Source organism: Silene latifolia, chromosome 2 (assembly GCF_048544455.1).
Source record: "Silene latifolia isolate original U9 population chromosome 2, ASM4854445v1, whole genome shotgun sequence".
Taxonomy (NCBI): domain Eukaryota; kingdom Viridiplantae; phylum Streptophyta; class Magnoliopsida; order Caryophyllales; family Caryophyllaceae; genus Silene; species Silene latifolia.
The window spans coordinates 137,651,550-137,678,287 of NC_133527.1; the positions used below are offsets into that span (position 1 = coordinate 137,651,550).

General features: G+C 41.6%; 1 protein-coding gene across 3 annotated transcripts; it reads right to left on the bottom strand.

Annotated features, from left to right (window-relative positions):
- Positions 1–687: 687 nt before the first annotated feature.
- On the bottom strand, positions 688–15,395 carry LOC141643032 (arginyl-tRNA--protein transferase 2-like). 3 transcript variants are annotated; one of them, XM_074452052.1, is made up of 6 exons: positions 14,984–15,395; positions 11,540–11,578; positions 8,495–8,645; positions 2,537–3,670; positions 1,052–1,322; positions 688–925 (listed from the first exon to the last, which is right to left on the bottom strand). In XM_074452052.1, exons 1-6 carry the CDS (start codon positions 15,108–15,110, stop codon positions 809–811), a joined length of 1,839 nt encoding a protein of 612 aa, XP_074308153.1. In that variant the 5' UTR covers positions 15,111–15,395; the 3' UTR covers positions 688–808. The 3 variants fall into 3 exon arrangements, with proteins under 3 accessions (XP_074308153.1, XP_074308154.1, XP_074308155.1); XM_074452053.1 differs by lacking the exon at positions 14,984–15,395 and having other exon boundaries at positions 11,466–11,546; XM_074452054.1 differs by lacking the exons at positions 8,495–8,645; positions 11,540–11,578; positions 14,984–15,395 and adding an exon at positions 3,801–3,879.
- Between the last annotated feature and the right edge of the window lie 11,343 nt (positions 15,396–26,738).

Here is a 26,738-nt window from a genome sequence, read left to right on the forward strand (position 1 = left end):
TAACATCACAATAACAAATGAATAACAATAACAAAGACAATAACACGTGGTAAAAAAAAGGAAAAAAATCAAAGTCGTAAAAAAAATCAAAGTAACAGCAGAATAACATCACAATAACAGCGTAATAACAATAACAACACAATAACATGTGGTAAAAAAAAAAAAAGAGAAAAAAAATCAAAGTCGTTAAAAAATCAAGTTAAAAAAAGCACAATAACAACATAATAACACGAGGTAAAAAAAAATAAGAGTGAAAAAAAATTCAAGCAAAAAAATTTTTGGTACAAAAAGAAAAAAAGGTAACATAATGAGAAAATTAGAGAAAAACATAAGAGAAAAAAAAATCAAAGTTGTAAAAAAAAGCATAATAACACGAGGTAAAAAAAAAGAGAGAAAAATTAAGTAAAAAAAAAAAGAGTAGCACTAGAAAAAAGAGAAAATAAATTAAATAACAATGCTTTTATATGACAACTAAGATTAATCTTGGCCACTCATCTCTAATTTAATCTAATGATTGAGATTCCCCAACTCACAACTCACCATAAGAACCAAAATCACCAAATCCAATCTTTCTCTCTCTCTCTCTCTCTCTATATATATATATATATATATATATATATATATATAGAATTATATAGAATTATATATATATATATATATATATATATAGTATTGATAATCGATCAATGCCAAGAATCATGAATCAAAACCCAACACCAAAAGATCATGATACATTGAAGATCAGTAAACAACTAAACGATCCCTGACGTAACAAACATGCTAGAAATTGATGTAAGATTTGTCCTGATCAAATGAGAGAGTAAATCATTCTTTCCGAAAGTTGCCTGCCAACCATCTCCTTGTATGTCAGTAACTGGTTTCCCAACCTGGCTTGAACGGCTGGCCGGAGTCTTCGTTGCAGTTTCTTCAGAACATAAGAAAACAGGGGAAAATTAATCCGAAAGGAGCAGACAACTAAGCATTCGGGATGAAACCAAAAAAAAATAAGAGTCGACAATACAACAATAGTAGAGTAACATTATTGTCATACCTTGTATCTTATACGCGTACCATTTTTATCCAGCAAAATATCACCAAGATCAGCCTTCTCGACTGGACGCAGTTCAGCATTAGATGATCCAGATTCGGGATCAATCATTGTATCATCTTGACCCAAGCAGGTATTGGTGAAGTCTTCGTCACCAAATTCATTTTGTTTCTGGGTTAATGATAATGGCCTGCTTTGTATATTGGCATAATCTGACAATACAGCGTACCGTGTTTGATCCAGCACTGATTTAACAAAAATGTAGGGAACCCACCTACATATGAGAGATACAAATAAACCAATGCAATCCTTTAAATTATACCCATCATAACTACCATCGATCGACTACCTTATGTCAACCAAATAACCAATGGAACCCTTCATTATATATCTACTACTAACATTATTATGTAAATGTATGCAATTCATCATCAAAAAATTCATCTCATTGTCATATTTCCTAAATGGTATCAAATCCCATATTTGCTCGTCCTATTCTACCACATTCCTTCGGCTACCATCATCTCAAAACCCAAAGAATTGCATCATCCTAACCCTCACAGCCATCCCCATTACTCAATATACGTGCATTTGTTACCATATATCGGCTTTGATTCATTTTGTTTTCTAAACACCCACCAACCCCACTATTTCGTTACCAATACCAGTATGTATAGAAGCCAGCTTTTCTTTTCCTAGACTTCACATTATTATATACCTGTTTACACCCAACAACTAAACGACATCTTTTACTTGCACAATTACAATGGGCATGAAACGGTAGCAGCATGCGTCGCTGAAATACTCCTACCGTCAAAGGCGTCAATTCACGTATATTACTACTATATACTAATAAAATGTCGTTATCATTTTATCATATTTGGGTAGCCATTATACCCGAAGAAACTCCTAATAATAATACGGAACATACATCAAGTTATCAACCAACTAGAACAACCCTAAGGGCTAACGGAAATTGCTAGGTAAGAGGCGAAGAGGGGTCGGATGTATGCAATCTAGCCTCTATATTAACAACGCATAAAGACCGTTTTCGAATGACCGAAAATGAAAAGTGCGTCAGAAACTGCACAGAATGAGTGCTAATTCGCAATAAAAAGACCTTGACAAATTTTTAATGTGCGATTTGGAGTGAATAGCAGAATAGGTGTTTCATGATTTCTTATTCTGAGGATCAAATAGACATTTTCATTGCCTAAAAACTTGACCACTTTTTAAATGTGCGATTTGGAGGAAGCATCATTCATGCATATAAATCTGAAACAAGAAAATATAATTATACGTAGCAGTACAGATAAAATATTGCAGGAAAGGCAGCATTCACCCTGTGGACCAAAGTAATGAGATTTGGGTAAGTAAATGTCACAACCCCTAAGTTTAGGTGAATTAGTGACTATGACAGACTCCAATATTCATTGATAAATATTACTACCAGACGAGCAAATCGTCAATATCAGGAAGCAAACTTACTCGTAACGAAGAGGGCACAGAAGTTCTGATGGATGATAAGCTGCTTTATAGCTCATTTTGGGGCAGGAATGAATGTAATAGCCAAGATAATAGTATTGAAGACTGCTGGAATCACGTTGGTTCTCTATTACCCAATTAATTTCTTGCAGGGCTGCGTATTTACCAAGAGAAAGAAAAGCAAGATCAGGGTCCCAGAATAAGTATTTGCTTGACAAACACTTGGGAAGGATATCAATCACCCCAACGGCAATCAACCGGCCATCAATTCGATATTGTTGATGGAAAGAGCCAAATCCACACGAAGGAACAGTACAATTATCATTTGTTGGTGGAATATATACCAAGGGTGTATCAACCAAGAATCTCTTGTATGAGCTCTCCCTGACATCATCGGGATTATCATTGTGCACCTTTGTCTGGTATTTTTTATAGAGAGCAAATTCTTCCGGATCAAAGCTGGATCTTTTTAAATGAATTTCCAGTTTTCTTTTATTCCTCCGAGGATTTTCAGGGATTACAGTCCTTACTTTACTGTCGTGCTGGGTGGAAAATTCACTAGAGGGAGAAACTCGGTAATTCAGCTTATCAGAAAGGGTCTCCTTCACTGAAGAGTAGTAATTTATGTGTCCATTGCAGGCTTTTACTGAAAAATTTAACGAATTCACTAAATGCTGCAAAGCGCTGGCTAATTTTTCTGCAATAGTCTTCGGAGATAGATCCGACAGAGTCCCATTTCCGAAAGAACTAAATCCTGTCAAGTGGGCATCACAGTCATCTGCCCTTGCCTTTCTCAATATAGCAGCAATCTGAAATGATATGTTGCTAGTAAACATAAGATCTTCTGATCCCTCAACGATTTGCCTCTTTTTGGCGGGAGAAACGAATTTTACTGAACCTGGTGGATACTGCAAGTCACATGGCAGATCCCCACTTTTGACAAGTGACTGAATCACAAGATTCAATTCTTCGGACAAACAAATCAATAGCTCATCATCTCTACTCTTATGCTCTTTAGTTCCCGAAAATCCCACTTTCGATGAGCTTGAAAATTCATCCCCGTGAGCAAATCCTTGGGAATCTTCAGACTTATCAGGAAATTCTTGTTTCTTCCCATCCCATATTCCGTCTACATACCTACATATAAAGGAAAAAAGTCAGAGCTCCAAGAAATCTAACCTGAGTTCGAGTGTGTTTTTTTTATCAGAGAGATGGTAGTGAGTTAGTTTGCGAATTGTAATGGATCAATGAAAGTGAAGAAAGCTACCAAAGCATGAGTATCCAATATTAAGAGCCTCAGGCTGGATACTATTAACCATATCAATCCCAAATAAGCAAGTATTCTCAGCCAAGTCAACAATCATTCATCATATCAATTATCACCTACAATCAAGGATAATTGATTGAGTTTATATTGTAAAATAGGAATAATATAATTTGCATATAAGTGTAATTATCTTACCTCACCTACCATGTATCACTATATATATGTACAATGCAGTCATAATGATATACAAGCTTTCATACACACACTACTCTTCTTCTTATATGGTATCGAGAGACTCACATCGATCCACACCACACCTGCGACCCAAACGCCCTTCCTTCAAACGCACCACACACCTGCTTCCGCCACACCTACTCACCATGACAAACACCACCAACACCGTCAACACTGACACACTAATTCCCAACCCGCATGAAAACTCCAAACCGCTAGTTTCTCTAAACTTGAATCACTGTGTTAAATTGAACTCCATGAACTACACGGCCTGGCACTTTCAATTAACGCATATATTGTTCGGTTTTAGCCTTCTCGGATTCCTTGACGGATCCGAGACACCACCACCACAAACCATTGTCAATGATGACAAGAGTGAAAAACCTAACCCTGCATACCTTTCTTGGCTCAAACAAGACGGGTTGATCCTCGGAGCCCTCATGGGCACGATATCATCCGCGTTGCAGTCATTAATTGTTAGAGCGAAATCGGCTAAAGAAGCGTGGGACATTCTTGCCCACACTTACGCCAACCCTTCACGAGCACACATCCTCCAACTAAAAGAACGACTTGATTCCATCGTCAAATCGACGGATCAAACCATTACTGACTACATGAACCAAATAAAAGCATGTGTCGATCAACTTGCTCTCTTGGGCAAAATTTTAGATCCTGAGGATGTCATTTCTAAAGCCCTTAAAGGCTTAGATTACGACCTCTATAAACCAGTAATTGACACCGTTCGCGCTCGCGATAATCCCATAACCTTCGAGGCATTACACGAGAAACTCCTCCAACACGAGCTTCTCGTGAAACACCAACCAACCTCCACCACTTTCGCTCCTTCTGCCAACCCCGCGTACCGTGGCCACAACCACAACCACAACCGTGGTCACCAACGATACAACAACCAGCCTGCTGCCAACCACACAAATGCACCACACACCACTCCAAACCAGTCCACGTATAACCCAAACCCACGTCCATTCAAGGGACGATGCCAATGGTGTCGTCAAACCGGACATGTGATTGCAAATTGCCCGCTATTCAGGAAACTTTTTCCAAATATTATGTTCCCTGAACCACAATCCAACCGCCAAACCCAAAGTGCACCACAAGCCAATCTCGCCACCCATGGTAACCCACAGCCGAACCCCAATTTTCTTCTCGACAGTGGGGCATCTCACCACTTAACCCATGACTTGGACACTTTGGCTTTTCATTCTCCTTATGACGGCTTTGACGACTTGATCATCGGAGACGGCTCAACCCTTTCCATTGCCAACACAGGTTATTTTCGAATGCAAAATCTTCAATTTAATAATGTCTTACATGTTCCCAAAATTTCCCGGAATATTTTATCGATCTCACAACTTTGTCGTGATAACAATGCATATGTGCTTTTCTCACATGACTCGTTTTTTGTAAAGGCAATGCAAACGGGGAAAATCCTCCTCCAGGGCCGTGCTAACCAAGGAGTTTATGAATGGTGTCCTCCACAACCAGTCGCCCTAGCTGCTGTCAAAGGGACACTACCAATATCATGGCATCATAAGTTAGGCCATCCGTCTTATGATGTAATCAAAATTATTAATAAAACTTTATCATCTTCAATTATGGACTATGAACACTGCCACTCGTGTAGTATTTCGAAGAGTAAAAAACTCCCTTTTTCTGTTTCATCACTGACATCCAACGCTCCTCTTGATCTTCTTTTTTCGGACCTATGGACAAGCCCGGTCCTATCTCGTGATCACTATAAATACTATGTAATATTCGTTGATCACTTTACGAAGTATACATGGCTATACCCATTAAAACGCAAATCCGAGACCACAACTGTTTTTATGCAATTTCAAGCTCTAGTGGAAAAATATTTTCAAAAACCAATAAAGCGTTTTTTCTCTGACAATGGCGGTGAATACACCAAATTAAATCAACACCTTCTTAATAATGGCATAACCCACAACACATCGCCTCCTCATACACCGGAACACAATGGCTATGCCGAAAGACGACATCGTCACATCGTTGAAACCGGACTTGCTTTACTAAACCATGCCGGCCTTCCAACAAGTTATTGGCCCTTTGCTTTTAGTACAGCTGTTTATCTCATAAACCGAATGCCTACCAAAACATTACATGGTAGCTCACCGTATTTTAGATTACATAATACTCAACCCGATTACACCAAGCTACATAGCTTTGGATGCCTTTGTTATCCATGGTTGAGACCCTACACAAAGCATAAATTAGAAGACCGCTCCATCGCTTGTATCTTTGTTGGTTACTCGAACACTCAAAGTGCTTACCATTGCCTCGATCCCAAAACACATAGGATTTATACATCCCGTCATGTCAAATTTGTTGATGACGAATTTCCCCTTCGCCACACCTCTACGTCGCAACCAACACCCCCCTCTCATTCGACCACTGACGATTGGTGCACACTTCGCATACCCATACTGCCACCTCCTACAAACACCTCGCCATCACCACCCCCTATTATTGAACCACCTCCACGCACCCAAAAACCCATCACCAATGTCTACTCTAGAAGACCCCCTACCGCTACTACACTATCCTCCTCGACTACTCCCACTTCGAACCCTCCTGATCCACATCCTGACCAGCCATCCACCTCCACTATACCGCCTGACCAACCATCCGCTACCCCCACACCGACACCAGTCTCTGAACCCTCCTCAACCACGCCTACTCTACGTCCCAAACGCACCACTACAGCCATCCCACCTCCATCTCGAAATGTCACAACTCGACTAGACAATAATATTCGAAAGCCCAACCCTCGCTATGCTAAACCAAGCACCACCCCTATGGCTACATCTCTCACTCGTGAAGACGATCAACCAATTCATGATCAATCTAATTATCGTGCTATAGTTGGAAGTCTACAATATCTATCATTAACCAGGCCCGACATTTCCTTCGCTATAAACCGCCTTGCTCAATTTCTTCATCATCCCACCACCACCCATTGGACCGCACTGAAACGTCTCCTTCGCTACTTGCAAGGAACTCAAACCCTCGGCATCCAGCTGTTTCGTGACTCACCCTCATGCCTTCATGCTTATTGCGACGCTGATCATGCTGGAGATAAAGACAGCTACCTCTCAACGACAGGCTACATCATCTACCTAGGTCGAAATCCCATCTCCTGGTCTTCCAAAAAGCAACATGGTCTCGCTCTCTCCACCACTGAAGCTGAATTTCGTGCCGTAGCATCCGTCACAACTGAAACACTATGGCTTCGCAATCTTCTGACCGAGCTTCACATCACGGTTAGCAAACCCCCAGCTATCTTCTGCGACAACATTTCCGCCACTCTATATGCCAAGAACCCCGTGTTTCACTCTCGAATGAAGCACATGGCCCTCTCATTTCACTTCGTCAAAGAACAACTACAACATGGTCAAGTTCGCATCCAACATGTTGCAAGTAAGGATCAACTAGCTGACATCCTCACCAAACCACTCCACAAGACACAATATCAAGAACTACGAAGCAAGATTGGTCTAACCTATCGGACGTCCATCTTGCGGGGGCGTATTAACCATATCAATCCCAAATAAGCAAGTATTCTCAGCCAAGTCAACAATCATTCATCATATCAATTATCACCTACAATCAAGGATAATTGATTGAGTTTATATTGTAAAATAGGAATAATATAATTTGCATATAAGTGTAATTATCTTACCTCACCTACCATGTATCACTATATATATGTACAATGCAGTCATAATGATATACAAGCTTTCATACACACACTACTCTTCTTCTTATAGATACTATCTAAGATTTTAATTACACAAGAAGTTTTTTTATTGCGATTCATATTATGACAGCCTCATCTTCTACTTCTATCACCTTTAGCCTAGGTAACCCATTAGCTTCCTCAAGCTTCTTATTTTGCTCTTGCAGGTGTGAATTTTCACACTTAACCATGTCCATCTGACATTGATTACATCATTTTGCCATTGAGATGCAATATTACCTGATTCGAGTTGTTAATAAGGCTTCAAATCAGATTCAAACAACAATGGAGGATGGAGTAGTGATTTTAATGGAGGAGAGAGAATTTTGACGGAGAATAATATGAAGCTACCTGATTCGAGTAGGAGAGGGAAGTGTTATTTGAATGGGGAAGAGTAAATAGAACTTATGACAATTCAGGAACAACGGCTGTGATTGAATTTGGTTGCCTCGGGTTGACATTTGTTAATGTTTTCTAATCCAAATCAGGTATACTGGTAGTAGTTTTTAAAAAGAAAAATTAGAAAGGGTGTAGTTCTTAAAATTGTGGTTAACTTAGGTAGTAGTTATCAAACCCAAAAAAGAAAAACCTCGCCAATAAAGAAACATTTTTGTTAGTCATTCTGAAACACCATCGAAGGAGCCAAATTTAGAATGGAAAAAGTCAACTAATTATGCTGAACCTTTGCATTCGCTTGAATACTCTCTGCTGTTCTTTAGAAGGAGTAAATTTGTCAACCATAAGTCGTATAGTATATGCAGGGCAGCATGTTGATTCCATTTCGGGTTTGTACAGAAAACAGCCGGCTCGTCTCCAGCCACGATCCAGAAGTTCTGTGAAACAAACATCAAACATTTGCAAAACCCAATGCAATTATCAGTTTACCAAAGAATCACCACAAGGCGAATATGGAACAATATACAATATATAATCATATGGAATAAGTCTCTAACTAATTTCACAAAATTTGCCTGCAGTCCTAAACTGGTTCTAACATAAAAGGAGACTTAAACTGAAGAATTTGCCTATTGGAAGTTTATTCTTTTAGGGAAGGTGTAAGAGAAAAAGATAAATGTCTTATAGAAACAGGAAACTTCATATAAGAGCCAATGTGCAGCAACAACAAAACTTACTCTGAAAATGGACTGGCTAACATAAACTGTCACATAGAACCGCTAATAAGTTGTGGTCAAACAATGAGAAGTGTATGGGAAAGGTAAGAGAGAGAATCTTACGAAAGAGAAATAAGATATAGAGCAATCAAAGCCATAAAAACACTTTGAGCCTTTTGAGGAACGGTCCTAATTGATAGGTTTTAGAGAAATATGAGAAGGTTTCTATGAAGTTGAGAAATGCATGAATTTTCATTAATACAATGGTGCTGTTTATAAAGATACAAGATACAAGATGCAAATCTGGAGAGTTAGAGGAAGATAGGGTTTGTATGAATTCTATCCCGTTAGCATCAAAACTGCCCTTAGAGCATCTCCAATGGTTACCCAAATGGACTTGCTTGTAAATAAAAAAGATTTCAAGCTACTTGCTTAACCATTGGAGATTTGGAGCACTCCACATGAACTAGCTTAAATTGAGCTAGTAGCTCAAATGGTCCTACAAGAAAAAATATGTCAACTAAACGACACACGTGGAAAGTAAATGTATTAATTAAAGGGGTGATATGGAAGGTAGTTGACATATGGGTCCATCTAAGCCACAACACTAGTAGCTTACCATTGTGGTTGTTTCTAGCTTAAAAATGATATAGCTTGAAAATCCTACGTGCAAAGGTAAGCTAGTAGCAACTAGCTTACCATTGGAGATGCTCTGGCTCCCTTTGCACCAGAACATATAGCTTATAAAGCCGGTGTCATGAACAGAAAAAACATAACAGTTCAGGGAAACTGATTAGTGAAGTCTAGCTCTATAATAAACAAACATAAGATGAGCATGTACTCCTCCTCAATGGCACACAGACTGTTAGCAAGAGAGAACATTTGGTGCCTGAAAAATGAGAATTATATGGTTTCTATCCTACCCTGCCATTATATCGAACTACTCGATATATTTCAGGCCAAGCAACTATTCAATGCCATCCAATCCTACACCGTATTTAAACCCTGTCGGTCCCCAAGAAAACTGAAATAAGAGTTTTGTACCTTAGTGTAAGGCAAAATGGAATAATTTGACTAATCATGAACTTTACAGATTGGTGTTGGTGCAGTCAGTGTTATCCAACTTACATACTTACTGGGCTCGTATTTTTATTCTACCTTCATCTATACTGAAGCAGATTGTAAGCATCTGCAGGAATTTCTTGTGGACAGGGGTGGACGATGATCATGGTACTGCTCTTGTTTCATGGGAACAAATTTGCAAAGACAAAGTGAATGGAGGTTTAGGTATTAAAGACATAGTGAGCTGGAACAAAGCTGCCTTCGGGAAATATATAAGAAGGACCATCTATGGGTAAGATGGGTCCATTCTGTTTTCATAAAGAATAGGTCTTGGAAAGATTATCAACCTAACCAAAATGGCAGCTGGGCTTGGAGAAAATTATGCAGACTAAAAGATACAATAGTTCAGGGATATGATAATGATTGGTGGCTTCATCCTCAGAATCCTTACACCATTAAAAGTGGGTATGACTGGTTCAGCCCAGTCACTGTGAAGGTAAATTAGTACTCGTTTGTATGGGAGAAGGAAGCTATCTCTCGACATAGTTTCATAGGTGGCTATTGATGCATGAAAGATTGTTGACAAGAGATAGATTAATGAAGATGGGTATTATTTCCAATGGTGAATGTGTACTTTGTGAGATGTCACAGGAGTCACATGATCATCTCTTTTTCAGATGTCCTTATAGCAGATTATGTTTGGGTATCCTCTCTGCCAGAATTGGGAGCCAGATTCTAGTCCATAATGTGAGTACTTGGTGGTGCCAGTTTCCTTTCTCCACTGCCAAGCTAAAACACCATGTTGCTGCTTGTGTTCTTGCTCTTGCCTATGCCATCTGGAGAAGCAGGAACAATTGCAGGCTGCATTATTTTGTGCAAAGACCAGCTCTGATTGTCACGGAGATTTTGCAGGAAAGGGAACTGATGGGCTTCTCATAAGAATCTGATTGCAGTTTTGTATGCCTAGTTTTTTTTTCATGCAATCACTAGTTGAAATGTGTAGGCTTTGAAAGCAAGTCGTGTGTATGAACGATACAACAACAACAACAACAACATCAGAGCCTTAATCCCAAAATGATTTGGGGTCGGCTGACATGAATCATCCTTTCGAACCGTCAATGGGTGAACGCACGCCTCAAAATGCGAATAAAAAGGGAAGATGAAAAAACAAAAGGAAGAACGAAAATGTAATGGAAAGTCAAGGTAAACTTAGGAGTTTTAAAATCGAATTCCGTCTTTCTTTTATAAAAACTTAAAATTTAAATCGAGAGAAAAGATTAAAACGATTTTTAAAAACCGAAATAGAGTTAAGGATCCGGAATGAACCAGGTAAAATCTATAAGAAAGGTAAGATCTATAAGAAAGTGGTTTGTAAAAAAGTGTAATAAAGGAGAGAAGAATAAATTAGTCACATACCCTCCATAACGCGAGAAAATAAATTCATGTAAAAAAAAAAAGAAGTATGTGGTGAGTGGTTACTCATATTCTTGTATAGGCAGTAATCTCCATGACAAAGGATTGAGATAGAATCTGATAGGAGGCCAGAAACCAACCTTGATAATCAGCAATAGTAAGGCTGTGTGACCGTAAACCTGAAAAAAAAAAATTACAGATTTTATATGATTAGAGCCAATTCAAAGCAGGGGGCCGAAATGAGCAATTAAAGAGACGCAAATTTGGAATTTTGTTAAGATAATAAAGAATAAGCAATTTGTAAGTTAACCATCACGTCTATGACAAATGTTAAACGTTAAAACACTCGAATTGATTCACTAATATCACTATAAAGCAATTAAGCCAATCCTCCAAAGCAAATAATAATGCGCCCAATATTGAGCTTGTACACATTGCCTAAACATTTCTAGGATAAGAATACATGATCCACAAACATGATGCAGTTACAGTAATTCACTCAAAAGGTTAATGAAACTACTATGGCAACATACTCAGCGTCAGACTGTCAATACTGTCATTGTTGGGTATACACCTTGCCAACGCACACCAAAAGCCACAACAACTATTTAATTGCTTGAGCTTCAAATGATAACAAGATTCATAACGATTTAGTTCAAATCCCTTCAGTCATAGTACACAACACAGTGTTCGTTGGATACACACAACCTTGACAATTATACAAAGTCGAATTCACAGTAATTGGACAATTACCATACTTTTCCGTACTTCTTGCTGATATTGAAGGGATTGTTTTTTCTTTTAACTTTTGCATTTAATACCTTTTTTTCCTTCAGGTGTTAATCCTCAATAATACAAATTAAAATACTAACCCTTTGTTACAAAAAAAAAATAGAGAGGAAACGGGGAAAGAGGGAAGGGAACAGGCGGGGGAATGGACGGAAGTGTTTTCCCTTCAAAAATCAAAACTTTAATTTATTGGAGGAAGGGGGAAATGGAGGATCCATTTTCCCTTCCCTCCGCCTCCCTTTTGCTATCCAAACAATGGAAATTATCTCTCACCCCTCACTTTTCCTCAAATTTTGATATAAGGGATCGGGAATTAATCAATAATCTTAAAAAATAAATTGGGAATCCCAAATTGAACAAGAGAATCGAATTGGTATCTTTTTATTGAATAATTGTAGCGGAAAGAGTACAAATTATGATAGAGAGAAGATACGATGAAATGATTATGTAAAATAAGTCAAGATACCTAACGAAAATGCAATATACAGTGTATTTATCGTCAAAATATGTTCAAACAACTTTTCCCACCAAACTGGTTGAAGTAACAGAATAACTAACTAATGCTGAGCTGGCACAGGTTGTTGAGAATCGGTTACACTGCTGTATTCTTTGATTCATAACAATCTACTCCCCTTAAAAGACAGCTGAATCCAAATTGAACCCAGGAAACCTTTTCTTCATATCATCATAAGATTCCCATGTAGCATCATCAATTCATCACTAGAAGAATTAGACCAATGTATTAGGACATGGACCACCTCACAACTCCTGTATTTCCTTTCTTGACCAGTTTCCTATCAAGGACTGATATGGGTTCATCTCTGATTGGCTGTAACTCAGCCAACTCAAGAAGCGGTCGAATTGTTGGAACTGGACCTTCATGTTTCCTCAACAGTGATATATTAAAAACGTGATGCACCTTAGCTTGCTACAATACCAATGACAGGAAAAGGGTCAAAATACCGTGGAGATAGTTTTGCACGGACAACAGATTGTTGTCTATACGGTTGTATTTGACATACCCCACATTGCCTAATATAATTTCTGACATCTCTTTGAATGTGCTTCCACTAAAAGAGGCTCTTGAGCCTTTTTAATGAGGCTTGGACTCCAGAATGTCGTCCTAAAGGAGAATCATGCAGCAATGCAATAATTTCCTTCCTCAAATTGACATCAACCCCTATAACCAATTTGCCTTCCTTCTTAATTCATTATTTGACTCAATATTTGCTTTGGACTGTACTATCCTTAGTTGTTGAATTAGTACTTGCAATTCATGATATGTCTCCCAACTTTTGTGAATAAGTACAGTAAATCAGTGTGCAAATGGGATACCAGCATGGTCATTATTTGGTGCCCACTAACACTTGATAAAGCATCAGCAGCTTTATTCTGCTTCCCTTTCCTATAGCTGAAATTAAAGGATTGCTATTTACTTTTGAGTCAATTTCATATAGATTTATTAAACGCAGTTGTAGCATGGTGGCTCACTATATGCCTTTGTACTACTCAACCTAGAGTTTGGGTTGATGTTTGTCCAGACGCTATAAGTGATCGTGTAACGAACGACTTTGTTTCGGCTTTTCAGAAATTCAATAAATCAACCTTTCACCTCCAAAAAAAAAGTTTGGGTAAAGATTTGTTTTGGAATGGAGTGGTAATCTTTTGTTCCAATAGGTACTCAAGGCTTAAATGATCTGTATTAATCACAAAGTGCCTACCAATTATGTAGGGCTTCCATTTCTCCACAGCTAAGATCACAGCCATCAATTGTTTCTCACAAGTCGAGTATGACTTTGCTTTTGTTGAAAAAGCCTTGATTATATAAGCAGTTGGATGCCCTTCTTGTGCTAGCAGAACTTCCATCACCAAATCAGATGCATCAGTTTCCACAGAAAACCCCTTGTCAAAGTCAGGCAAAGTTAATGGAGGGGTATTTATCATTGCATGTATGAGGTCCTTAAATGACTTTGAGGCTTCTGCGCTCCATGTAAAGGCGTTCTTTTTTAGCAGGTTAGTAAGGGGCTAGCTCATCATTCCATATCAACGAATAAACTTCCTATAATAGCCATTCAGCCCAAAAAATCCCCTCAACTCCAGCATTTCTCCAATAGTTTTTTCTATGGCATCTTTTTTGAATAACTGGATATCTGGATATCTATATGGTCTGACATTAACAGGTAGCATCCCTTCTTTTAAGTGGATCATGTGGTCGTGATCCTTATGTGGAGGCAATGTTGTCATGTGGGTGTTTTGAAAATGTCATCATTTTCGAGCAATAATTTCTTATTCTCAGAAAGAATAAAATCTTCCTATCCCCCCTTATTTTAACGGCAGGATAGGCCTTAATTGCAAAGCATTGTTTACCATCTATCCATTGGAATGCAGTACAGGCTTTAGAACCTCTTACTATATGCATCTTACCAACAAGCCTCATAGTTTGAAAAGTGGTACTTACAGTCATTAATCGAATTATACAGTCATTGCATTACTAATTCGCCTCGAAAAATTTCTAGATCTGCTCATCAGTTAGCACTCTTAAGTCTTAACTATTCCGTATTAATCTTGGTTCAGAATTGAAGCCGGGAAACAGGAAATTAAGCAAGAAACGAGTAATTAACAGCTTTATTAAAGTGAATTTTTTTTAATGAAGTAACCTCAACGGCAAAATCAATCAACATAACACAAAACAATAAAGTGAAATATCTAACCACGAAATTGTCTTCAGTACCCGAAGAAGAATGCCCGAATTAACCAAACAAAAAACAGAAAAAAAAAAAAAGTAACAAATATACCGTGAGAAATAGAGGAGGGAAGACCGGATTTACAATATCCACAGGTACTTTGTAGTTTGCCAACGTCGACAACCACGCTCTCGCCGCCGCCACTGCTGCTGGTGTTACTGGCCTCGTTTCTCATCATTTTACCATTCAAACAAAACAAAACCTTGACAGAATTAAGGAAATCCAGAGCTCAAACACTGAAAATGTAAAGGCGTAAAGCCAAAATTTTGTACAAAAAATCGTCTGTTTTGAAATTTAGAAAGTGGGATGATCAAAGGTTTGACATGACCCAGGATGATAGTCAGTGCCATTTTCCAAATATGAGAAGTCAACGGCTTTTCAAATACCGCCCTTTTTCTTTTCTGCAATTGCCGTTGGTCTGGGTATATCGAAAACAAAAATCACGACACGAGTTAGCTAGGTATAATTATTCCAAATGTATAATGTGTATATTTTGTATCTCTTTTTCGAAATTGTAACTTATTATCTCCTTATTATTAGCCTCACATTAGGAAACTAATCCCTCATCCTTAGGTAACTAATACCTTGTTAGCAATGTATAATAATGTATTATTCTCCTTGTAATAATCTCCTATCTACTAAAAGAATAGGCATTCTGAAAAATTTTCCCGCCAAAGTGCACCGACACAAATATGGAAATAAATGTTTGGCTAAATCTTTTATTTGTGCTATCAACAGAGAAAGATTTGAATATTTGACGCATACTTATTATGTACAAAACTAAATTATAAACGGTTATTACTAACTTTGCGACAAAAAAAGAATTCATTATAGTAATTTGATAAAATCGATAAAATGAAATCATTGACTTTGAGGTATAAAAAATATTTTCATTAAAATATATTAAGGTGAAATATGAAAATTAATGAACAGTCAATTTAAATTTTAAAAGTAACACATTAAATTATTTACTCAGCAATTCTCCATTGTGACGGTCACAATATGCGACGGGCAAATGTGACCATTTTTTGATAAAATGTAACCATTGAAGTACTGTTAATAAAATGTCACCTAAAAAAAATGGTCACATTTTATCAAAAAGTGGTCACATTTGGCCCGTCGCAAATGTGAACAGTGTTTGTGACAGAATAGTGTAGATACCCAGTATCTGCTGAGACTCCAACAAACACCCGATGATTATCGGACTACAACATGTTTTGGAATCGCGGCGTTTGATCGACAGTTTGTGTACAACTTTACGTCGGAAAACTTAAAACGAATTCGAAAATAAAACATTTTAAAACATTTCAAAAATACCTGGAGTGTTTGATGCACGACGACGGGGTCGCAATGACACTAACTAGAGTCAAAACCGACACCGGACCAAAAAACCGACTCAAAAATTCAAATCCCGACTCCAACAACGAGTCAAACCGAGTCAACCACCAAAAACAAAACATTTCAAACCTTCTACCTTAAGTTTTCCCGGATTCATGTTGGTCAAGTACCAAACATGTGACTACAAAACCTAGGATAGAACAAATCATGATTGCGTTTGTTGTGAAAGTGACAACACAACTCGAAGAACCGCGACGTGGCTCGCGCCTCTTTGAGCAGCCCAAGTGGACACGTCGCTCAAAACTCACACAACCACTCATTCTCCTATAAATACCCCTCAAATGCCACCCATTTGAGACTTACGCGAGTGTCCGCCCCCTCTTTTCTCCCTTAAAATTCTCGACTCGACTTCTTAAGTCACAACCCGACGCGTATTTACGACCTACCGATCGTAAACACGAGCCTTACACATTGTTTGGTACCGTCATCGTGCATTAAATCACTTGACCGACCACTTCGACCACTACACTGTCACTAACATTAAAACACTCTTTTTACTTACCAAAACGGTTTTAAACCGAGTTTTTTCCGATCAAACGAGTTGTTACACTTACATCGGTCACTCGCCATAACCAAACATGTAAGTATGAGGGTGTAAAAATCCTCTTTTATTATGTCTTCATTTGTTTCATGACTATAACATGCTAAAACTTGCATAACATGAACCAAAACATGGAATAAACGAGCCAAAACTGATTTTTCGTCTGAGGCAGAAGCCCCTTAGGTTGCCAACTTGCCCGCGCCTAAATGGGGTGTTCAGACCAGAGATCAACCGTGTTTGTTCTCGACATTTCCTTTTAATCCATCTTCATATTTGTAATCGGTTTTCACCATTCCAAGTATTTTCGAACCCTTTTTATTTTATTTCACTTGTTTTAACAATAAAGCATTTTTCACCCTTGGTTCCTCATACCATGACGGTTAAATCCGTGTTTCGGTGATAATATTTGGTTAATGACATTTAAAAGGTATTTTAAAGCCTTTTATTTCATTTCTTTACGTTTCCAAACAAACATATTAGTCACCAACACAAAGTCATACTTGGTTCTACATACCATGCCGGATTTTAACCCGGGTACGATGATGAGTATCAACTAATAACATTCAAATGGACTTAAAACAATTAGTCCATAATTATTTTCAAAACTATTCATGTCAAGTTTGTCAAATCGAACCCGACACCGAATATTATCCAAATAATGATGATTATTCGAGTCTAGTTCTTCAAATCAACAAATGCGGTCTAAACGACCCCTTCAAATCAAACCGGGTTCAAATACCCATTTTCAACACGTTTTATAACGTTTTCTAAAAGGTCAGAACACGGCACATAAACCGTGGGCTAACCCGCGCCTAAACAGACTCTCCATTTCTCACTTTCAAAACCAGAGGGAGGCCCCTTACACCGCCGGCTGGCTCGCGCCTCATGTAGCCGTCTGGTACAGGGCCTGTTCCCTTCCAGCATTAGTCTAGGACGATCCCGACTCCGGTTAACCCGGATATAGGACGGATCAGATGACTATTTCGATTATTCAAAATCATATTTGCAAAATGCCTTACTAAGACAAATGGATCATGTTATGCACCCTAAATCTAATACGGTAAATGGATGTTTAATTTCCGTCTTGCATGCAAATCAATCATTAATCCAACTCGACATCTTATACTTGATACTTGGATTAAATCAACCGACTTAGAAAGCTCTCACATGTTAGGTTTAAATTATTGGATGCGCATTCATGCATTTAAACCGTTTTATCAATTTTTGCATTCACCAACCAAGATCGATCAGTAGAGGCCGCTAACACGGGCGGGATTGGGTGTCTGATTAAAGGGCTTCCCAATACGTACCTTCACCTCTTACTCAGAAACTTTGGATAGTGGACGACCTTATCCAGGGCGTACGAGAGTCATTCTAGAGATAGGATGCTAAAGAGGGACGATTTCCTTATCTTTAGTACCTATGTCAAACGCTGCTTTGTGCTTCGATTTGACCGAGGTATAAAGTGGATTTCGAACGGGTTCCAGGCATCCCACAAATGCTTGGTGGCGACTCCGAACATCTCTAATCGTGTCGAGACCCTTACCGAGACGAAACCGACCGATCTAAAATGATCCGGTCGAAAGCATTTTTACGCCGCCGAGCGTGGCTTTCAAAAGACCGCTGTATGTCCACAGATCGGCTGGGCTTGCAGGTGGGCCATGTCCACAGTTTGGCGACTCCGCTGGAGAAAACTAGGACACTTACGTCTTTGTGATCCCTAGATGGTGAGACTCGAACGAGGTCTTGGTTGGAATGCATTAATTGATATTACGGTCACGGTCGGGTTCCTTGTCCGGGCCCACAACCTAACCCTTTTCGACCAATTGGCTCGTCTCGTCGGCGTGAGTTTTCTCATCCCCGCGTTCGAATCCCGATTGAGTCAAGCATACCATTGACGTTACACATTTCTGTTTCGTCAAAGAGCTTTCATCACTTTCGAGCACGAGGCTAGGGAACCCTCCTTACACATTTTGTTTGGATTGGTATCCCTCTCGCAAATCGGGGTTTGATTGCTTGGTGTGTAACCCACCCTTTTAAGCCAAAACCCGTGTCAGCATAATGCATAATATAATGAACTGCGAGTGCTTATGTGCTACTTGATCATAAGTCCTTCCGTGTCATTTTCAAACTTTCAAAATCACCTTTCTGCGCCGTTATAATGGCCGTTTCAAACCTCGGTCTTTCGCCGACCGTTGCATTTCAAATGACACGCCTTTCTAGGCCGTCGTAATGACGATTTTCAAACCCGGTTTTGTATAACCATTTCAACACGCCTTTCTAAGCCGTCGTAATGACGATTTTCAAACCCGGTTTTGTATAACCATTTCAACACGCCTTTCTAGGCCGTCGTAATGACGATTTTCTAACCCGGTTTTGTATAACCATTTCAAACACGCCTTTCTAGGCCGTCGTAATGACGATTTTCAAACCCGGTTTTGTATAACCATTTCAACACGCCTTTCTAGGCCGTCGTAATGACGATTTTCAAACCCGGTTTTCTACAAACATTTCAAATCATATTTTTGCGCCGTTATAATCGCCGCGTCTAGACACGGATTTTAACCCGTTTCGCGCCGACAATGGCTCTTTCAAAACCCGAGAAAAGCACACACCCTTTTCTCGAGACACTTTCGAGATCCCGAGGACCATACACCGTCCCCGAGGCCTCTTCAAACTTTTCAAACCCGATTTTCAAAACATACAATTTTGAATTTCAAAACCGTCTTGGAAAACAATACACTGTTTTCCGAGCCGACTCGAACTCAAACCGTCTTTTGCAAATAAACTCAAGACGACCCCTTTCAACTGATCGACTTGCGGAGATCTCTATCTTAGGAAGTCGTCCATTAAAGCGACAAATGAATCTTTTGAAAATTTCTATTTTCGAAAACTTCAGTCCACCATTCCAATTCCGCCTCGTGTCTATCGAGTCAAAGCAAACGTACTTATGGGTCTTTACTTATGAGTCGTCTCACCACGAGACCCGTCCAACGGCGTCACGCCGTCATGTTGGACTCGTGTCAAAGGTTCGGTCAAACACCGTCACGTCATAAATCGAGTCAGCACCGAGGGACCACACACGGTCACCCTCGTCTTGTTGAGTCTGATCTTTGTCCCGTCCTTTGTGTTGTCTGCGTTCAGTCTTGGAACCGTGTCGGATTGAGTTGTAATGTGAGCCGTTTTTCTGTCTCAGAGCCATGGCCCCGTCTTCAGCTTCGTCCAACAACAACAATGACAACAATAGAGATGTCACAACCGATCAGCTAGCCAGCCTGCTTACCGCTCTTAAGGTCACCCTGAATCGCGTCGAGACCCGTATCGACGCCCCGGAGAACAAATAAACTGGGGAACACAATACCCCACCTCGGCGATGAAATCGAGAAGAGGTCAAGCTCTTGTAAGAACAGCTCCTAGCCCGGGGTAACAATATCCATCTTGAGAACAACCGAAGGTTCGAACCTGTTGGGGACCAGTTACCTGACAACTTCACCCTAACCGATGTGCCCAAGTTCAAGGGAGTGGAGGACCCACTCAACCATATCCGTGCTTTCAAGGACTACATGGCCATTAAAGGGGTCAAACAAGAACTTTTTACCCGGATCTTCCCATCCTCTTTGGAGCCGATTCCTCGCCAATGGTACTACTCCCTTGATCTGAAAAACCTTAATACTTGGGATGAGATCGCAGTTGAGTTTGCCAAACAGTATACCGACAATGTCGAGATCCAGGCCAATACCCGTACTCTCGAAGTGCTAACCCAGAACGACAAGGAGGGATTCACTGAGTTCCTAACCCGTTAGAGGAGGGTGAGTACTCAATTGGTCAGTAAGTCAAGTGAATCAACTTTGGTGGAAAAGTTTGTCAACAATCTCCGCCCAGCTTATGCCAACCTACTGAGGTGTCAGAATATCAAGACCTTCCAAGATCTGCAGATTCTGGGGACGCGCATTGAGGACGACCTCCGAAAGGGTGTCTTAGCCAAGACCACTGGCAGAGGTTATCAGGGATCCACCTCAACCGGATCTCGCCCTTACGGCCAGACAAACAAGATTGATGAGGTTAACCTCGTTGAACCATCTACTAAGAGAACTGAGCGCCCCCAGAGAGTGTTTACCAACATAGGGTCGACTTATGCAAGCGCCCTGAAAAGGCTCATGGACCAGGGAAAGTTACAACCGATCGGACCCACCCCGGATCCAACCGATGCCAAGAAGTCCCGGTTCTGGAACCCCAATGCCTACTGTCAATATCTTCGAGGGAAAGGGCATGATACCGAAACTTGCTTCAAACTCAAGCACCTCATTCAAGACATGATTGAGAAAGGAGATTTGCCTTTACCCCCACAAACTAAACCGAACAACAAAACGAATCCCCTGGGAATTCACGCCATCTCTGACGATGAGCCGACCCTACACTGCTCTCACCTCATCCTGCCAATTGACGACGAGGTGAATGCTTTGGAAAAAAATCCTTCAGACGGAGTGTTTGTGTTTAGTGCTGCCACTATGCTCACTATGTTTCAACAAGTTGAGGAGGCCATAGCCAGCCTCTCGGAGAGAATCACCCGACTCGACGACGCCTACCATCGACTCATCTTCAATCCTCCAACACCGCGCCCCAGGGAGAATTCCCCAAGCATTCAAAACTACCCACCCCAGGATGGATTGCTCCCGCGGCCATTCTGGCATAGACCTCACGAAAATCACCCTCAAAATAACTACCCTCAAAATAACTACCCCCACAAAAATCACCCACACAAAAACCACCCTCACAAAAGTATCCCTAACAAGAACTACCCACCGAGGAATACCCCTCCAAGTTATCCTCAAGACTCCGAAATTAACGGCATATGGAGAGATGATGTTGAGGATGTCTATATCATCCCAGGGAAGGAGAAGCGGGCGAAAGAAATCGGGCATCTCACCCGGTCCGGACGTCCCTATCAGAATCCGAACAATCCAACGGTCGTTCCAACAACGAATGACCAAATCGTCCCAGAGGTGGACACTTAACCAAAGGCTCCTGAGAACTCGATCCTGAAACAGATTCAGAAAGAAAAAGCCGAGATCTCGATCTGGCAACTGATCCAAACGTCTTTTGAGCATCGGCAGGCCTTGCTGCAGGCCTTGGGAAAATTAACCGTGCCCTCCACCTCTTCCCCAGAAGAAATAGTGGCGCACATGACGAGGGACGCCCCTGATCTGAACAACCCAGTCGTCTTCTCCGACGAGGATATCCCTCCGTTCGGAGCCAATCATAACCTGGCCCTGTATATCACCGTACAATGCCTCCAGAAAAATATACCCATGGTCCTCGTGGATGACGGTTCCACGGTGAATGTCATTCCTCTCAAGACTGCCCACAGGCTAGTTATCAAGGAATCTGATTTGGTCCCGACAAATCAAGAAGTACGCGCCTACGACGGCACTCGTCGCAAGGTCGCTGGGCTAGTCACTTTGACCGTCGCAACCGGACCACTGGAAAGACAAACCAGTTTTCAAGTGGTCGACATCGACGCTTCTTTCAACATGCTCCTAGGACGTCTCTGGATTCACGCCGTCAAGGCGGTCACCTCAACTCTCCACCAGAAGATCAGGGTCACCTTCAACGGGAAAACGATCACAATTCCCGTTTCCCCAATCAAAGCAGTTATGAGAAAGGGGACAGCCTCCCAAGCTATTGAGGAGGATGATAATGAAATGTGGGGTTTCCAAGCCGTAAACGCCATAACTGATGAATTGACGCCCTCTGATTGTGACCCGTTCACCAACCTCACGGTCAACCGTATTATGATGCGTCAGGGTTATTTCCCGGGTTTGCCGCTCAATCCACTGAAGGACCCATTGCCTCCCTTGAAACAGGCTAAGGTCCCCAACATTCCCTTTGGGCTGGGATACGAACCTACCGACGAAGATATCCAGGAGATGAACCTCCTAGTCCGAAAACGCAAGAAGCACGGGGTTATCCTCCGTCCCTACCATCTGACTCTCAACGGATACTTTGTCCCCGAGGGAGAGTCCGAGCTCTACCATGGCTTTCCGGAGCCAATCTATGACTCTGTGGTGAAGGCTAGGTACCCGGGAGTGGAAGTCTTCCAGGATTGCTACTTTATCCCCGACAACATCGAAGCTACATCAACTGAGTCCAAGCCGTCACCATGCCTTGACGGACAAGCTGTCACACTCCTCTTTGGGGAAGATAACGTCAAACACCTCGACTATGAGGACATCATCAACATCGCCCTAAAGGACAATCAATTTGATATAACCGCCTTGATCTCCGATACTGACTCGGAGAAAGCCACCCAGGGCTGGAGGAAGACCGTCAAATAGACCGATCGCCAAGGCCGCATTCTCAAGATAACAACTGGAGAAGGCCCTATATTCAAGAAGGGAAGTAAAGAAGGATCTGAGTCTGAGTCGGAGTCAGAGTCTGTCGTAGATCCTAACGCTCATGATGTCCCAGTCAAGGTCCCCTTCCCACTGTTTTATCACAAAGTCGTGGCTGATTCAGAGGCTGAGTCTACTAGGGTCACCCCCACTCCCATGAAAGGTGACAACCTGGAGCCTGTTCCAGGGGCCACTTCCTCTGTTGTGTCGCCTCTGACTGACCACGAGATGTCTGTCCTTTCCGAGCTTTTTGCTCGTGTCAACTTAATGAACGCTAAGTTTGCTTATGACTCGTCTCAATTTAACTGCAATGCAATTCTGAATGACTATGAGGAATTTGACTTGAGTGACTACCCACCTCACCTAGCCAAAGAACTTGACAAACGGGTAACCAGAACCCCCATCACTGAGGAGACCGAACCTATTAACGTAGGAACCGACAATACACCTCAAGAACTTAGGATAGGGACAACCCTAGACCCCTCGGAAAGACAACAGTTCATTGACCTCCTCCACGAATACAAGGACGTATTCGCCTGGTCTTACAGAGACATGCCTGGGATTGATAGAGAAATTGCAGAGCACCGGATACCCATTAAACCCGGGGCTAAACCTGTGAAGCAGAAGCTACGCCGGATGCGTCCTGAGTGGGCCCTGAAAATCAAGGAAGAAGTGGATAAACAGTTCAAGGCTGGTTTTATCAAAGTGTCTGAATACTCGGATTGGGTGGCCAACATTGTGCCCGTACCAAAGAAAGACGGAAGAATTCGGGTTTGCGTCGACTTCAGGGATCTGAACAAGGCGAGTCCAAAGGACGACTTCCCTTTGCCACATGTTGACATTCTCGGTGGACAATCTTTGCCGAGCATGCTCTCCTATCATTCATGGACGGGTATGCTGGGTACAACCAGATTAAAATGGCTGAGGAAGACATGCACAAGACTGCGTTCACTACACAGTGGGGTACAAATTGCTACATGGTCATGCCTTTCGGCCTCATCAACGCCGGAGCAACCTATCAAAGAACCGCTACCACTCTCCTACATGATATGATGCACAAGGAGGTAGAGGTATATGTCGATGACATGATCGTCAAATCAAAAGAACGGGACGGCCACATCAGTGCCCTCCGGAAATTCTTCGCTCGTCTGCGGAAATATAACATGAGACTAAATCCTCAGAAGTGTGCATTCGGGGTCACCTCCGGAAAACTCTTGGGACATGTCGTCAGCAAAAGAGGCATTGAGATTTATCCAACCAAAATCAAAGCCCTTCAACAAATGCCTCAGCCTAGGAACGAGAAGGAGATTCGGGGATTTCTCGGTCAGGTCCAATACATCAGCCGGTTCATTGCCAAGCTCACTATGATTTGTGAACCAATATTCAAGAAACTTCGCGCCTCCGATCACACCGATTGGGACGACGACTGTCAGAAGGCCTTCGACAGGATAAAGGAAATCTTATCCAAACCTCATGTCCTCATGCCACCTCAACCGGGGATTCCTCTATCCCTATACCTGACTGTTACCAACACAGCCATGGGAGCAATGTTAGCACAAACAGTTGGCAACGAAGAACGAGCCATCTACTACATCAGCAAAAAGTTCATTGAGTACGAGACGAGGTACACCCAACTGGAGAAGACATGCCTTGCCCTAGTATGGTCAACAAAGAAGCTGCGACATTACATGCTCAGCTACACGGTCCACATCTACTCCAAGATGGACCCGGTTAAATACATCTTCGAAAAACCCATACTAAACGGAAGGCTGTCTAGGTGGACACTCATGCTGTCCGAGTTCGATCTCAAGTTTGTACCCCTCAAGGTTATCAAGGGAAGAGCAGTTGCCGATTTCCTAGCAGAGAATCCCGTCAACAAGGATCCAACGACCGACATATGGTCACTTCCTGACGAAGACATCCTTTGTGCTGATTCTGACGCACGGGACCTATACTTCGACAGTGCATCTAATCTGAGAGGCTTCGGGGTAGGAATCCTTCTAATATCACCAGATGGAGAACATGTTCCGATCTCGGTCAAGCTAGACTTCGCCGTCACCAACAATGCCGCTGAATATGAAGCATGCCTCATCGGCCTACAAGCAGCCATCACACTTGGCATCAAGAGATTGAGGGTCCACGGCGATTCCTCGCTCATCATCAATCAGGTGTCCGTATCATGGAAAATCCGATCTGACAGCTTAGCTCCCTACCGAGAAAAGATCAATCAAGAGGCCGAGTTCTTCGACCAAATCGACTACTTCCACTTGCCGCGAGAGGAAAATCAATTTGCTGATGCCCTGGCAAAACTGGTCGCGCTCGTCAACATACCTGACGACATGACATCAGTGCCCCTATGTGTCGAGAGAAGGAGCGAGCCAGCCCACATTTGTGCCATTATCAACGACGAGGAAAGCCATGATGAACCTTGGTACCAAGCCATCCTCAATTACAAAACCAAAAACGAATTCCCTCCCAACTCTGATCAAAGAGGACAAAGAGCCATCCGTTTACTTGCATCATAATTCGTGATAAACGAAGACCAATTATAAAAAAGAACACCCCAAGGAATTCACCTCCTTTGTATTGACCATCACAAAGCCAAGAAAGTCATGGGAGAGGTTCACGACGGAGAATGTGGCCCTCACATGAGTGCAATGATGCTTACACGGAAAATCATGCGGCTAGGTTACTACTGGACCACCATGGAAGCCGATTGCCGTAACTAGGTCAAACATTGCCACAATTGCCAAATCTTCGCCAACATACAACACATACCACCATCCCTTTTATACACCATGACATCACCCTGGCCTTTCTCAACATGGGGCATCGACATCATCGGGAAATTCAACCCGGTAGGCACCAAGGGGCATTGCTTCGTCCTCGTCGCCATCGACTACTTCACCAAATGGGTAGAAGCACAGTCATATGCAGTCTTGACCACCAAACAAGTGGCCAAGTTCATTCAAAACAACATCATCTGTCGATATGGGGTACCCCATGAAATCATCAGCGATCAAGGCTCTCACTTCCGGGGCGGAAACTCGGGCCTTGCTGGACAAATACAAGATCAAACGACATCGATCGTCCCCCTACCGTCCCCAAACCAACGGAGCGGTGGAGGCAGCGAACAAAACTCTTGTCACCATTATCAAGAAAATGCAAGACAACTACCGCGATTGGCCGAGCAAACTTCCGTTCGCACTCTGGGGATACCGAACCTCCATTCGAACATTGACAGGCGCCACACCCTTCTACCTAGCATACGGTATGGAAGCGGTTCAACCGGTAGAGTTAGAGGTCCCTTCTCTACGCATCCTACTGGAGAGTCAAGTCCCTGAGACGGAATGGACCCGTCAAAGGTACGAACAACTCACTCTTCTAGACGAACGGCGACTCAACGCCTTGCACAACGTCCAACTATACCAACGACGTATACAATGGGAATTCAACAAGAAGGTCAAACCCAGAA

Excerpts from the sequence above, each read along its gene's own strand:
- LOC141643032 (XM_074452052.1), bottom strand. The coding sequence starts at position 15,110 with ATGATGAGAAACGAGGCCAGTAACACCAGCAGCAGTGGCGGCGGCGAG. Across the intron at positions 3,671-8,494 it reads GTATTCAAGCGAATGCAAAG|GTATGTAGACGGAATATGGG; the intron begins GTTCAGCATAAT and ends CTTTATATGTAG. Across the intron at positions 1,323-2,536 it reads CTGTGCCCTCTTCGTTACGA|GTGGGTTCCCTACATTTTTG; the intron begins GTAAGTTTGCTT and ends TCTCATATGTAG.